General features: G+C 41.1%; 1 protein-coding gene and 1 long non-coding RNA gene across 13 annotated transcripts in view; one reads left to right on the plus strand and one right to left on the minus strand.

Moving 5' to 3' along the window:
* The window catches only part of PPP1R12A (protein phosphatase 1 regulatory subunit 12A), a 120,368-nt gene extending 117,806 nt beyond the window's left edge, over nt 1-2,562 (minus strand). For 2 of the 10 annotated variants that reach the window (XM_058673219.1, XM_058673220.1), the window contains exon 1: nt 2,136-2,548. In XM_058673219.1, coding sequence (XP_058529202.1) covers nt 2,136-2,372 — 237 coding nt within the window. In that variant the 5' untranslated portion in view covers nt 2,373-2,548. Of the gene's footprint in view, nt 1-2,135 lie in introns of all 10 variants that reach the window. The other 8 variants (XM_058673222.1, XM_058673218.1, XM_058673225.1 and 5 more) reach the window with 6 other exon arrangements.
* Nucleotides 2,563-2,610: 48 nt separating this feature from the next.
* LOC131482020 (uncharacterized) overlaps nt 2,611-15,905 on the plus strand; it is a 119,340-nt gene continuing 106,045 nt past the window's right edge. The window contains exons 1-2 of one of the 3 annotated variants that reach the window (XR_009246706.1): nt 2,611-3,215; nt 3,865-4,019. This is a non-coding gene — a long non-coding RNA (uncharacterized LOC131482020). The remainder of the gene's footprint in view (nt 3,216-3,864; nt 4,020-15,905) is intronic. The other 2 variants (XR_009246707.1, XR_009246708.1) reach the window with 2 other exon arrangements.

A 15,905-nucleotide genomic window follows, 5' to 3' on the forward strand; every position in this document is an offset into this window, starting at 1 on the left:
GACCTTAAAAAGCCTATTACATGTATTCCATCACTACCAAAACCAGTACATTAATGTAAATATTAGAAATCTTCCTCCTTCTCTAAGTCAATACAATTGGATTCCTTCACAGTGGTAGCAACTTTAAGTTTCTATTTGATAATTTAAATAAAATCTGTTGATGTGAACAACAATCTAAATATTGTGATTCAGTCACACCAAGGTACTTCCAAAAATTGCAGAAAATGAATTGAAAGATTCGTTGGGGCAAGAATTTTTAAAAATCCATACACACGAGACCTTTATAACGCCCAACGAAAATGCGTATCATGAAAAAACTACACAAAATTTCAAAACTACTGCACCAAAATTTTTTTTTTTACTTTCAATTTATACCAACTCTGAATTACCTTTGTACGGTAATTGTCTTTTAGATCTTTTTTTTTTTAACAAAACGCATAAATTACATTAGAAAGAAATTTGAGTATTTTCATCTCCCATTATTACATCATCATTCTTAATGTCAAAAGGTTTTTTTTTTTTTTTTTTGGCATTCTCAACACCATACCTTAAAAATTAACAGTTACTAGCGGGCCTTAAACTTCAGCCAAACAAAAAGTTTGCCATACATTGGAGAATCTAACTTACTGCAAGAGAAAAAGCTAAAGACCACGCTTCATTTTTACTGAATGCCACGTTCTGAATTCCAGATTTGTTCTGCAATTTGTCAGTCATTTCAATCCAGGCAGTCAGCTTGTAAACAAAGATTATACACCAAGTATGAGAGGAGAATATGATTAAATAAAATTTAAAATGGTCATCATTAAACAGGAAGCAGTAAAAGGGAAAATGCCATCACACATCTCTCTTTTAAAAAAGGCATCAGTTTTCGTGAAACATAAAGCCTTAAATTTAAACTTCCAAAGCAAAAATTTTATTACAACATTATTCAAAATAAAGTTACTATTTCTCCACACAGAACCAAGGCAACTTCGAGACAGCTCACAACTTTCTTTATTACAAGGGGAAGCTACCGCTGTAAAGTCGTTTTCTAGTAATTCCAAATAGCCCATAAGAAAACGGAAAGAATCTATGCCATTTTACCTACTCCCATTACTTTAAAATTGCTTTTTATGCAGAACTCTACGTGGTGGTGTTGCTTTTGGCCTGTTAAAGGCAAGGCAACATTATCTCTGGATTGCCAATAGTTTCTCCTTATTTGGCTAACATCGAGAGATCCCAATCAGACTACTATAAAACTTTAACATGCACAAAGAATCCATTTTGAGAAAAGTTTGGGACCAGCTTTCTTTATTTTTCCCACCCCCAGAAGAAAGATCCGAGCTTGATAACAAGTTATGATAGGAGTGCCCCGCGTTTATCCTTTCTTTCTAACCTCAGTGCACACCCCAGAACTCGGGACTCCCAAGATCTGACACTGCAGCAAAGCGTCCGGGCACCGGACTCGCTGCGGTCGGGTCTGGAGGTGGGCAAGCCCTTTGGAACGTTCCCTTAGTCCACACACAGTTCATCGCCTTCTCTCCTTCAGCTGGTGCCGATCAGCTAATTACACCCCGCTTTCCCCTCCCCAGTGACCAAGAGTAATAAAGGAGAAAACAGGAAATCGTTCGCTCAGGTTACTAGGCTTAGGGCTCCTGATTATTGTTATTATCATCATCATTTGTAATCAAGTTCTAAAAAGTGCAACAAATCCAACGTTCACCTATAAGCCAGAGACGCCCACCTGCCCAAGCGTCCCCAACGTCCCTCGCAAAGTCGTTTTCCTCAGCATCCACTCCCCCCCCACCAACCCCACCCCAACATATCACTGACACCGGAGCCAGGGCACAACCTTGCTACACCTCTCTCCCTGCCTGCTCCCCAAATAGCAGACACACGTCCACAAACGACCCTAGGGCTACACGACGACCACAGTCCCATACCCCGGAAATCACACAGCAGCTGGTGTTTGGAGGGGGCCTCAAGCCCGGGGACCCCTTCCTTCACCCAGTCGTCTCCCTCCCGTCTCTCCCGGGAAGCCGCCCCCTCATCCCGCAGCGGGGACTCTCCCGCCCCGGAGGACAAGAAGGAAGGCCCCACGGAGAGGCCGAGCAGGACCCTCAGGGTCAACAAGGCCGGCGGCCAGGGGGACAGACCTGGTGCAGGGCAGTGAGTCCGTCCACATTGGCGTAATTGATGTCGGCGCCGCGGTGCAGCAGCTTGAGGACCTCGTCCGTGTCGCCGCTGGAGCAAGCAGCCAGGAAGACGGCGCCATCGTCGAACTTCACCTTGGTCTTCTGGCGCTTCACCACGGGAGGCTCGAGGTCCGTCTCGGAGCCGATCCAGCGCTTCAGCTGCTCGTTCCGCTTCTGCTTCGCGTCCGCCATCTTCATCCCCTCTCCTGCCGCCGGGTCTTCTTATCGCGAGGGGGTGGGGGGGAGGAGGAGGCGGATAGGGAAGCGAGGGGAGGCAGGGGGTGTGTGACTGTTTCTGTGAGTGCGGGCCAGAGGAGGGCCGGGAGCCGGGAGGAGACGCTCGAGACTTCCAGTATCCCACAGAGCACTGGGGCGGCGCGCCCGGCCGAGCGGACCTCCCTTCCTACCACAGAAGCCCTCCCGCCCCCGGCGCGGACACCCGTCAGCGCCGGCCAATCTAACGTAACTTCGCGAGATCCGGGCAGGGAGGCGCCCTTCGGCCGGTGCGCATGCGCCCTGGGCCTGCGCCCGCCCCAGGAAGAGCGCTCCCGCGAACCGCGGCGGGGGCGGCCCGGTGACCGGAGGGAAGCGGGTGTGGCCCGGGCCTCCCGGCCAGAGGGGGGTTGGGGCCGACCTGGCAGCGAGGATGCGGGGAGGGGAGGTAGCGGCGGCCGGCTGAGGACTCCTGAGGCTCCGGGGAGTCCTTTGGCCGGGCTACAAAGCTCTCCTGGGCAGACCTGCCTTCCGCTCTGCCGAGTCGTTTGCTCAGGGCGGAGGGTTTTCCTATTGGCTGCGTTATTTGAATGGAATGGAGGACAGGTCGTGAGTTAGGTGCTTGGGGTTGCTCTCTCTGAGGAACTCGGATGAACTTGAACATGTCAGTGTTCCTAACGACCTTTTTCAGCGTGTGGCGTGTGTCGCCGAGGGCTTCAGGAACGTTTGCTGAGGTGCCCACCCTATTGACAAGGGGTTGAGCAGCTGTAATTGCTGTGGCTTCCTGCCAGTCCCCGCTGTAGAAACTTCCTCCTGTACGCTGGCTAGGTACAGTTGTTTTGTTTTGTTTTTCTCGCGCTTAGTTGGGAACCTCTCTCCCTTCCTTTGGTACTTTAAACCTCTCTGGTACTACCCATGAGCTTAGCTCAGCCCTGCTACTGGTCCTGACCTTTTAAGGGATTTCTGGTTCCAGCTCTCGCTTTCCAAAGGAGCGGTGTTACAGACCCAGGCGAGGAGTCTAGAATTCAAAAGGAATGCTAAGGCAATTACTTCAGCCAGTATTTATTGACTGCTCACTGTGAGCCCGTGACTTACTGGGTCCAGAACTGTACAGTTTAAGAAGTCTATATATGCTTCAGCCACTTCTTTAGATTACATGGTCAAAAGAAATTGTAATTTATTTGCATCAAAAACAAAGATTTTGAAACGCCTTGTATGACCACACAGTTTATAACACTGATGTCTTCTAAATCATCTACAAGAGGTTTACAAAAACATCATAGAAAATGCACGTTGGGGGGAGGAAATGAAGATTTCAAAGTTGTTGGACCAAAACAGACTTATCTATTAACTCCGTTTTCCGCAGACATTCGGAGGCACTCACGTATCTGATCTTGACATTTGATTAGTGCTAAACACCGCGTTGTGATCATCCACCATTTTTTTAAAATGTGTTTATCTTTGTTTTATTTGGAAGGCAGACAAACAGATTAAGGGACAGCAAGAATTCTTTCATCCACTGGTTCAGCCCCCACATGCCCGAGACCAAGTATTTGAGACATCATCTGCTTGCCCAGGTTGTGCAGGTACAGGAAGCTGGATCAGAAACAGAGTAGCAGGGACTCCAACCAGGTACTCTGATGTGGGCACTGCTGTGCCAAATTCCTGCTCCCCTGATTTGTGTGTGTGTGTGCGCGCCAAAATGTAAGATAGGAAAATCTTACCACTGACTGGAAATGTATTGATCATTTAGACTGTGTCCCCAAAGACCTGGGTAAATTACCTAATTTTACAAACCGTAGAATTCATTCAACAAACATTAACACACCTGTTTTGAGCCAGGCATTGGGGAAACAGCAGCTTTTTCCCTGTAAACTACCTTGTAGCCCATGATAAAAAGACATAAAATGAAATCATTTGAGTAAATGGGATTAAAAAACCACTTCTTGTAAGACTGAATTTTCCGAACAACCATTACTAGAAAAATATTCATAGAAACTGGACAATGGTAAAAAGCTTCTAAAAATATTGTAAACTAGAAAATGAATATAACATGCTAAGATGTATGAGTGTGTGTTTATAAAATACACCAAAGGTAATACCAGACCTTTGCATAATGGTGGTGTTAGTCACTGAAGAGCTTTGGTGGCACTAAAATAAAAAACCCATAGCTACAGAATGCAGCTCTCAAATGAAAAACACCCAGTGGTTACTTTGTTAGCTTTGTATCTACCTGGAAAAGTAGTCAGTATAGCTTGTTTCCCAGTGTTGTGGTCTACTTGGCATACCTTGAAAGTGGTTTTGAAATACACATCAGGATCTCAAGATTTCATTTGAGCAAGAGAAGTTTGATGGAAAGCATGCTGTTTTTGATACAGGTACTTAATTTCAGGATGTAAAATGAGTAACACAAAACTGTAGTTTGTTAAGATAGCAGTTAAGTCCAGTTTCCAGAGGCTGTCAAAACAACAACATAAATCCATCCACGTTTGCCATCAGTGTGTACAAATTCCATTGAGATTATCTTTTCTTCTGCAGCTCTAACGGACAGGGAGCACTAGTGTTTAATTGGCGGTACCATACATTTGGCACCTGCTTTGTCATTCTAGGGAGAATGTTCTTTAATATTGTTACTGTGGCAATGATAATGAAGACCTATAACTAGAACAAAGAAAATATTTTATTAAAACACAGGAAGCAATCACTTTGTTATCCAGAGTGAATTATAAGATTTGTCTAAGCAGACGAAGTTGAAGAAATCAGACATTTTCATTTCCTCATATCCTATAGGTAGATGTCGAGAATACATTTCAGTTCATTTAACAAAAATTGAGGCTTAAAAGTAGAAATGCAAAATTCAGCTATACGTATTATGCTAATTTCTTATGTAGGAGTTTATTGTAAGTGTGTGTGTGTGTGAACGTAGTTATATGCATATCTTTTTCAGTGTTTACCCTGCAGACCTCCCTTACCAATCATTAATTGTTGATTATGATCAACATAAAATTTTTTTCATCAAAAGATGAATTTATCTCAGCCACCACTTAGATTTTCCTCCTGTGCAATCTCTTTTTCCCTCTCATGTACCATCAGATAAGAGTCTACCATAATGCAGTCATATTATTAGCAAAGCTAGAGAATGATGCAATAACACTGCCACATTGTGTGCGCTCTCATAAGTGTAGGATTTTTAGTTCAGTACCAAGTTATACAAAGTGAAGATTGACTACAGTCAAATGGGACATCGGGAACAACATTTGACCTGGTAGTTAGTATGTCTGCATCTGGGGCCAGTATAGTGGTATTACTTATTAAACTGCTTGCAATGACAGCATCCTATGTCTTAATGTCTCTGTTGGAGTTCCAACTGCTCTGCTTCCAACTGTGTTAGTACAAGTGGAAAAGCAATGAAAGAGGGCCCTATCTTTAGGCCCCTGCTGCTTATATGTGAAACCAGGCTCCTGGCTTTGGTCTAGCCCAGCCCTGATTGTTGCAGCCATTTAGGGAGTGACTTAGGGGAGTTGTTCACTCTGCATTTTAAGTAAATAAATTCAGGGGAAAAAAAGTATGGTTATATGCCATGTCAGACTGCCTGAGCTTGGGTTTCACCATAGCTGTAGATCCCAGCATTCCTGCTAATGCATACCCTAGAAGGCAGCAGGTAATGGGTCTCTTACTTTAGTCCATACCACCCCCATGGCCCTGGCTGGTGCAGACGTTTGTGAAGTGAACCAGTGGCTAGGGCAGAATTTTTTTCTCTACCTTTCTCTTTATGTAACAGAAATAAATATTTTAATAGCACTTAGACTCTTGAGCCTATAGCTGAAAATATATTTTATCTCAATGGAATGCGTGTGCACAAGGTAAATTGTGTTTGGATTATAAATCAACCCAAGCTAAAACCTTAAAATCTCAGAAGTCATCTTTTCTTCAGTAAAGGACTGTTTATTTACTATTTCATAAGATACTTCTCTTACGTAAGAAAGAGTTAATTTTGATTATAAAGAAAAGATTTCAAAATCACTGGGATCTAAGTTGTTTGTTGGCTTGTTTAATTTATGGCTTACTGGTTTTTAGAGGTATATATATGACTTCTACAAGGAAGCATATTAAAAATTTTCTACAGACCAACTTTCTGTTCAATTTTTATCCTCATTTTTGTTACACAATTTGAACTGTTTGGTTACAAAAAATGTGTGTAGATAACAAATTTGTAAATATGAGTATTTTTTAAAAAGATTTATTTATTTTTATTGGAAAGTCAGATATACACCAGAGAGGAAGATCTTCTGTGCACTGATTCACTCCACAAGTGACTGCAATGGCTGGAGTTGAGCCAGTCTGAAGTCAAGAGTCTCCCACACAGGTGCAGGGTCCCAAGACTTTGGGCTGACCTCTACTGCTCTCCCAGGCCATAAGCAGGGAGCTGGATAGGAAGAAGGGCCACCAGTATTAGAACCAGCACCCATATGGGATTCTGGCATGTACGAGGCGAGGACTTTAGCCACGAGGTTATCATGCCAGGCCCAAGTATGAATATTTTTCAGTCATGATTTCCTCATCCCAAATTTAAACCCGAAGTTTTCACTTATATTTGCATATTTAAGAATGAAATAGTCAACTGATCCTTTTCATCTTTCCTCCCGCACTCCATACCTGGATTAAACTCTGCTATCATATAATGACTTCTTTCTGTTTTTTTTTTAAGAATCTGAAGACAAGTTTAGTTTGATAGCATCATAAAGTATTTAGTCCCATCCAAGAGTTGACTTAAGCCAACGCTGAACCACACTAACTTGCATCAGACTCTGAGTCCAGATCAATTCTGATTGTTTGGACCACAGTTTCTAACCTCCTGGCTTGCCTGTTTTCACTCCATGACCTAAGTGTTTCTTTCACTAATCTGGTAGTTAGCTTGCTTGTAACTTCAGGGTGAATGTTTGCCATAAATGGCTTCATCTCATGAAACTAACTCTAACACAGTACACATAGTAGCTGATTTTTCCAAAGAGTGTTTCTGGAGCCTCAAAAGTGGGAATCAGGTGAGTACTGGCCAACAATCCAAGATCCTGGCAGAATGCTAAAGGGATGATAGTATATCACCTTTACACTTAGCTGCCCACCGACCATCATGTGCAGTGTCAGAATGTCACATGGCCATTTATATGTATTACTTCAGTGTTTACCAGATAGTATCAATGTATGTTTTTACAAGGTCCATGAACCACACTTGTCACTATTAATGTTTCACAAAAGACTGTGAAAGCAGTATTATTTTAGATAAGTTGTCTATCAGGTATCTAACCTTAAGACTTGCTCTCAGTTTATTAAAAAAATGGTAGGCAAGTATTGAACATGAATCTAAGAGTTTTCTCTTTGGCATCATCAGAAAGACTAACATGTTGAAAGCAGAATTACTTTTTTGCTAAGTGCTTCACTGTTACTTTTATGTTACATCTGCCTAAAATTACCTCTTGTCTGCATGTTTCTGAGCTTCAGGAAGCCAGATGATTTTAATAACTGCACAATAAATTATTTTGATTAATTTAGTAGCAGTTTTGTAAAGGGCCATCTCAAATTTTGAACGCAAACCATTAAAAGGCCAGTTTATCTGCAAGTGTCTGTGCTCTGGGAGAAAGCCTTGAGGAAGGTTGAGAACTGAGAGTCATGCTCAGTAGACTGAGGCTGAGAGGGTGAGGAGAGGCCCTCGCAGCTTGAGAAGGAGAGCTGCATGGGAGCTCCACTAGAGAGACCATTGTTTAGTTGAGGGTTGTGTGTAATTGTCGTTCAGATCAAGTCTTAGGAAAAGCTTCTAAAACCCTCTCTAGATCAGAATGTAAACATGGACAGAGCTCAGATCCTAGTTATAACAAAAATGTGTAGATCCATCATCACCAGCAGGGGTGCTGACTGTGCTTGGCATTGGCAGTTGGGAATACAAACTCTGCATGGCTGTCTAAAAAAAATCATTGCATAATGTATGTGAGAAAATAAAATTTAGATTTTTTTAAATCTTTTTCTTAAAAGTTAAGCTGATAACAATACTATTTCCTTGCCCTGGTACATGTTTGTGGCAGAGAAGAAAGCAGAAGTTGCTTTCAAAATGCTTTCCTTCCTAGGTTGAAATGACCACCCCTGAATTTCTGTTTAGTAAGAGTCTAGGCAGAATAATCTGGTTAGAATTAATGAATGAAATGGCTAGGAAGTTTTTTTTAAGATACACTTGCATAGTATTAAAGATCAATAAAATCACATTTCAAAAATTGGTTTTAATCTCAACTTTGTAGAAGTGTTGATTCAGAGTGTCATGAAATGGTATTTTTATTCAGAGTGGAGAAGAGGAACCAAACCAAGTGGTTCACCCAAACCGTCCTTGGGTGCTGGTATGGAGAAAAGGCTTTCACAGAGCATGAAATGTGAATAACTGAATGAATGAAGTGAATAGCAGAGAAGTCTGTTGAATTGTGGGTTCTTTGCTCAGAATCTCACAAGATCAAATGTAAGATGTCAGGTGGACTTGAACTTTTGTCTGGAGGGTCTGAGGAAGAAGTTACTTTTGGTCCTACTTTAGTTGTTGACGGAATTCTGTTCCTTGTCCTGGCAGGATTGAGGTCTGTTCCTTGCTGGCTGGCGGCTGATCACCAGTCCCAGAAACTGAAGGCATTTCTGTGTCTTGCAGAGCTTCGTCTTCTTGCATATTCAAAGCCTGCATGAAGTGTTCAGTCTTTCTCTTGCTTTGTTTCCATTCTGTTCCACTGCCCATCCTTCACCAATCTGAGAAAGACCCTGCTTCTATAAAGCTAGAGAATATTGATCATCTTCTTAGCTTGAGTTCGACTGACTGTGTAGCAGGAAATCACAGGAGGAATAGTTCATCATTTGTACAGATTTAAAATGGGCTATTTTTGAAGGACGATTTTAGAAATTCTTTTTTAAAGATTTATTTTATTTTTATTTGGAAATCAAATGTAGAGTGAGGAGGAGAGAGAGAGAGGAAGATCTTCCATCTGCTGATTCACTCCCCAAATGGCCATAATGACCTGAGCTGAGCTGATCAGAAGCCAGGAACCAGGAAGTTCTTCCAAGCCTCCCACGCGGGTGCAGGGTCCCAAAGCTTTGGAACGTCCTCAACTACCTTCCCAAGCCACATGCAGAGACCTGGAGGGGAAGCAGGACTGCCGGGATTAGAACTGGCGCCCACATGGGATCCCGGAGCATGTGAGGCAAGGACTTTAATCGCTAGGCTACCATGCTAGGCCCATAAATTCTTGACATTGGAGTTAGTAAATACTTTTTCAGTAACTGATAGTTTCTGCCCTAAATTTCTTTCTCTTTTTTTCTGCCTTAAATTTCAACATTCTTTGATCACTTATCTAATACAAAAATGAATTTTTAAAAACAAATAAGAAACTGTCCTTTGGTTTACGATTACAAAGTAGTTCATAGTTTCTTCTAGTTGTAAAACTGAAGTCCAGTTTTTGGCTGATGTCAGGTGATGATTTCTGTTAGTGCCTAGAAGTTCCTCCAGCTTTTCCACGTGGTATCTTCTAAACAACATATTCTTTGTTCTTTTAAAAGTTATTAACTTATCTTTTTTTAACTTGAAAGACAGCAAAAGAATCTTTTGTGTTTTTATCTGCTGATTTATTCCACAAATGCTGGCAACATCCAGTGTTCAGCCAGATCCAATCCAAGAACTAACTCTGGTCTCCTTCGTAGATGGCACGCATGTGTTTGAGCATCATTTACCCGCTTCTATGGTGTGCATTACCCGGAGGCTAGACTGTAAGGGGAGAGGAGACTTGAACCTAAAAATGCTAATTCCAAGCAGTGTCTTAAAGCACCGTACCAAATACTCACTCCATAGTACTCATAGTTCAGGCCAGCAGGAGACTTTCCCTTCAGCAAGGGGCTGGTCTAGTTATAAGACCTTTCCTGAGTTAAGTCTACTCAGTCTTTTCAGGATAATCCATGTTTCTTTCTTTATTTTAAAAAGAACGATGGGACCCAGTGTGGTAGCCTAGCATCTAAAGTCCTCACGTTGCACGCACCAGGATCCCTTATGGGTACAGGTTCTAACTCCGGCAGCCCCGATTCCCTTCCAGCTCCCTGCTTGTGACCTGGGAAAGCAGTCGAGGTTGGCCCAAAGTCTTGGGACCCTGCACCCGCGTTGGGGACCTGGAGGAAGTTCCTGGCTCCTGGCTTCAGATTAGTTCAGCTCCAGCTGTTGCAGCCACTGGGGGAGTGAATCAGAAGATGACAGATCTTCCTCTCTGTGTTTCCTCCTCTCTGTATATCTGACTTTGCAATAAAAATAAATTTTTAAAGAATAAAAATAATAATGGTGAAATCTACATAGAATTTAAATGTATAATTCTAACTGTTTTTAACTATGCAGGTCAGTGGCATTAGGTACATTCACACTGTTTACACAACGATTGTTAAGATCCAAGCAGAGAACTTTTCGTCTTGACACTGAAACTGTATCGAGTTAAGCAGTCACTCTGTGGTCGTACCTTCCTCTAATTTATAATCACCATTCTGTTTTCTTCTTTTTAAATTGACTATGCATAGTACTTCATATGTCTGGAATAATATAGTCCGAGTCACTTTTATTAATGACTTATTTCACGTAACATAATGTCTTTGAGGTTCATGCACCTTTTAGTATTATGAAAACATGGATACCAATATACATTCTGGACATACAAAGAAATCTTCAAAACTGCCATGGAAAATGCACATTTCTTGCTTTAAAAAAATTATTTATTTTCAAGGTAGAGAGAGAGAGACAGATCTCCCGTCTACTAATTACTCCCCAAATCCCTACAATAGCCAGTGCTTGACCAGGCCAAAAACAGGGAGTAGGATTTCAGTCTAGATCTCTGGCATGGATGGCAAGAACCCAACCACTTGGAACATCATTTGCTCCATCCCACACTTTACATTAGTAGGATTCTGGAATGAGGAGTCGAGCCAGGACTTGGACCTAGGCATTCCAACATGGGATATAGACATCTGGAGTGACATATTCATCACAAGACCAAGCATATGCTCCTCTATTGCTTTTTACTTTTATTTTCCCATGAATATTTTGCAGCCCTTTATGTGTGTGTGCATGGTGTTTTATTTATCCTTTCATCAATAAATGAAGATAGTTTCCTTCTACGTGTAGACCATTGGAATTGGTGCTGCTGTAAGTATGATCATACAGATATGACTATCTGGATTCTTTGCTTCTAGCTTTTTTGAATATAGACCCAGTAGTGGAATTTCTGTATTGGATATGAATTTCTCTGGTTTTAATTTCTTGGGGAATCATTGTGCTATTTTCAATCGATTTAGTATCATTTGGCATTCCTGACGTCAGATGAGTCTTTTGAGTCACTTGAAGTGAACAGCTTTGGGTCATTTGGGTCAATGATTACATCTTCCAAATCCTTTCAGCTTTGTCAGCCAATATCATCACGAAAATGAAATCCATCATATTCAGAATTCCACTCACACTGAGGAGAAAGGTATTGTGCAAATATGTAATGCATGCTTCAGGGATTACCATCTTAGGAGCCAACTTAGAGTTCTAGCTATTATACTTTCTTAAACAGAAAAGGCAGTTACTGAAAGAGAAGATGAATGATTTCAGAATCAGTGGGAAGGTTGGAGAACAAACTCTTCACAATGAGTTGGGGGGCAATGGAAGGCAGGGAATGCAAAATGTAGTCAAAATCATGTGTGAAAGCTCTGGTTGAAAGGCATTGGTGCCACCATCACCAAATAGATCGCAGCCTCTCAAGATTCACAAGACTGTTTATTGTCCTTGTGTTGCTCTGTGGACCACAAGGAAGCAAGCAATCTGTTACTCCCAAGGTTAGGTAATAAGAGACACTATGGCTTTAAGGTTGGTTGCTGTATCTCTGTCTTGAATCTTGTGCCCTGGGGAATCAAGCTGCCAAGCCTGAAGACATTTAGACAACTCTTTGGAGAGATGGATTGCAAGAGGAACTGAAGCCCTCAGCAAAGTGAGGGAGTTTTTGGAAGGAGATCCTCCAGATGCAATCAGGTCTTCAGATAAATGACACAGATCTCAATGAGCTAAGAATGTTTGCTACATCTCTAGTGATTTTTTTTAGAAAGACAAAGATGATTGTGGAGTAGAGACCATATATGGCATGCAGTATCTAAACTGTTGGCCATTTACAGATACAGTTTCTGACCATTCCACCACCACTACTAAAAGCAATCATGAATTCTCCCGGTAGCTTTTCTACATTTTCTCCAGTTCAGATCTGTATCAATGCCCATTTGATCAAGACTAGAGACACAAATCCTAGCAATTAGAATTTCAATATGAGATATGGTCCTTCACACTGAGACTAAAAAGGAGAATTTTCCCCAAACTGAAGTGTCCAGATGAGAAATAACTGCATGACAGAAATCTATCCAAACCAATCAAACTAAATCTTTTTAATATTAACAGATAATAGTGTTCTACAAGGACTGGTATTCTAGTCATCATCTACTTTGGTTCTTATACTGCTTTGGAGTTTTTGCGTTTCTTTCGGTTTTGAGAGCCACCCTATATTCTTGCAACAGGTTTAGTTGTGCTTAAAGCCAGTTATTTTCTGTACTGGTAATAAAAGAACTTTGCTTGGCAACAATGTTATTGCTGTTGTGCAGAGATGACCAGAAAGAATGTCAGGCTTTATAATAACATTTTATTTCTCCCCAATATCTTGGAACAATTTGGGGAGAGTAGTTAAGCTGCATCCTACTGGAATGCTCAAAACAATAATGAAATGCTGTTCCCAAAGTTGCTCCCTTGGGAACTACTGAAAATAAAGTGACACAACACATACCAAATATCTGACTTGGACCCACACTCAGTTCTAGTGTCTACTCTTAAAAATAATATCAATAGAGTACTATACATTCATACTTTCTATTTCCTTATTTGCAATTTATTTCTGAAATTGTCTGCACAGTTGCCAGTTCTTAAAAACTGGTCTTAGGTGGGGAGAATCCCAGTACCTATGAAACTGTCATGTAATACAATGTAATTAATGAATAAATTAATTAAAAAAACCGGTCTTAGCACGATGGACATTCATATTTTTATTGAATTCAAACTATTTGCATTGTGGCAAACATATTCTCTTTTTACAAATATTTAAAAGGCTGAGTAACAGAAGTGAAGGAGATGAGGATGAGGAGGAGTACCAGGAAAGAGAGAGATTGATTTTCCATCCACCAGCTCCCACCAGCTCTCTGGCAAAATGGCTAGAACAGCGAGATTTGGATTAAGGTGCAGCCAGGAGCTAGGTACTCTATTCTGGTCTGTCACATGAGTGTCAGAGACTCAAGTACTTGGGCTATCGCCTGTTTCCCAGACACATGAGCAGGGAACTATATCAGGAACAGAGTGGCCGGGACTTGGATTCATACTGATATGGGTTGCAGGCTTAACCTGCTGTTCTACAAGGCCCAACCCATGTCCTTGAAAATGTGTCCTCATCTTCTAAGGAATTGTTTGTTTCTGAGTTTCCTTCTGTTAGGATTTTATCTTATTTCTCCATCCCGTCCTGCCACATAGATTTTCTCAGGATCTTTCCTCAAAAGCATTATTATGTATATGGTCCATACCCATTTATACAATATTCAAGCCTAATGCACATGAAGTGGAAGTGTAATATCTCGCTACATGTACTTGCTGCTTCTTTAGTCTTTGCTTAGCCTTCTTACTGTGATCTACTTAATGTTTTGGGAATCAATTGAAGAGAAACATGATCTAGATGGCAAGAGAAAGCAAAAGTAAAGAAAATGTTGGCTTCCTGGAGGAGGTGACACTTGACATGAATAAGTTGTCAAGAGGAAAATTGGGAGGGACCTTTGGGAGGGATGCAATGTGAATTAGGGAGGATACTAATCAGAAAGAGGTTAAAAAAAAATGTACAAAGGCAGATAAAACCACACTCCTAGCAGTGAAAGTAATTCAGATTGAAAATATTCTTTTTTTTTTTTGGCTTGGGGGTAGAAAGAACTGGCGGGTAATCTAGTTGGAAAGATCGGCAGGAAATAGATCATGCAAAACCTTCTGTACAATGCGAAAGAGTTTGGATCTTATCCTGTCAGGTCAGAGTTTACAGACTGATTGCCCACCGGCAACAAAAGTAGTTTGGCTCATGTATGCTTTAAAAATGCATCAAATGTGTTGTCAACATTTCAGAAGTTAAAAGTTTTACATCCAAATCTAAATTTCCAGCCTCTCTTCTGAAGAATTGGAAGTTGTGGCCACATTTTTTTCACATTGAGCACTAACTAGTTTCTGAATGATTGATGGATGACAGGGTAGAAGTTTGTTAAAATCTTCATTTATCACATTGCCTGTTAGAAGAAGTTTTCCTGTATTAATTGAGCAGTTTTGCTTTTCACAGTAATCTATTCAGTAGATCTACTTTCACATATCTATGTTAAGTACAAATCAGTAAACTGTATATCATTTATGAGTTCAGCTTTCAGAAAGATAACTAAAGAGAAATAGGTTTCACAAGAAGCTTGATGATCCCTAGGAACTAATAAGCATTCTTGGAAAATGACTTGTATTGAATGAAAGTGATTGGTTTGTCGGTTGTTGGTGTTTTAGGAGTACCGGGCTAAGTCAGGAGATAGAGTAGGCACAACTCATAAAGTTTCTCTAATTTGGTTTATGTTGATAAGTACATGGTAGTCATTGCATTTCTTAGCCTGAACACATTATTTCTCAAGTTCGATCAGAAGTGGAACTTTCAGGCCCAGTGCTATAGCCTGGAGGCTAAAGTCGTTGCCTTGCAAGCACCAGGATCCCATATGGGTGCCAGTTCCAATACGGCTACTCCGCTTCCCATCTAGCTCCCTGCTTGTGGCCTGGGAAAGCAGTCGAGGATAAACCAAAGCCTTGGGACCCTGCACCTGTGTGGGAGACTTGAAAGAGGTTCCTAGCTCTTGGCTTTGGATTAGCTCAGCTCTGGTCATCATGGCTACTTGGATTGGGGGCGGGGGAAATCTAGCAGATGGAAGATCTTTCTCTCTGTCTCTTCTTCTTTCTGTAAATCTGCCTTTCCAATTAAAAAAATAATAATAAAGTAATTAAATCTTAAAAAAAAAAGAAAGTGGAGCAGCCAGGACTCAAACTGGTGTAGTATGGGTACCAGTGTATAGGTGACAGCTTTTCTTGCTATGCCATGTTGCTGGCCCCTAGAATGTTGTGTGATATGTTAATCATATTGAATAAAACCAAATTCTTAGCTTTTAAAATTGTTTTAGAAGAAAATTTCATAACAGATTTCTTAGCTTTTGACACAGCAAGACTCTAGATCTTAAGACCTAATTTCCTTAAAATTAGTTTTTAATTATACAGAAATTATTGAAGTTCTGCATAAATTCAGTATCACCCTATGAACAAACATGAAACTGGTTCAATAAGTAGATGATAGGCTTCCTTCTGTCCATAAATGTTAACATGCTTTCTTATGTTCCTCACTA

This window comes from Ochotona princeps, chromosome 15, assembly GCF_030435755.1.
Source record: "Ochotona princeps isolate mOchPri1 chromosome 15, mOchPri1.hap1, whole genome shotgun sequence".
In the NCBI taxonomy this organism is placed as follows: domain Eukaryota; kingdom Metazoa; phylum Chordata; class Mammalia; order Lagomorpha; family Ochotonidae; genus Ochotona; species Ochotona princeps.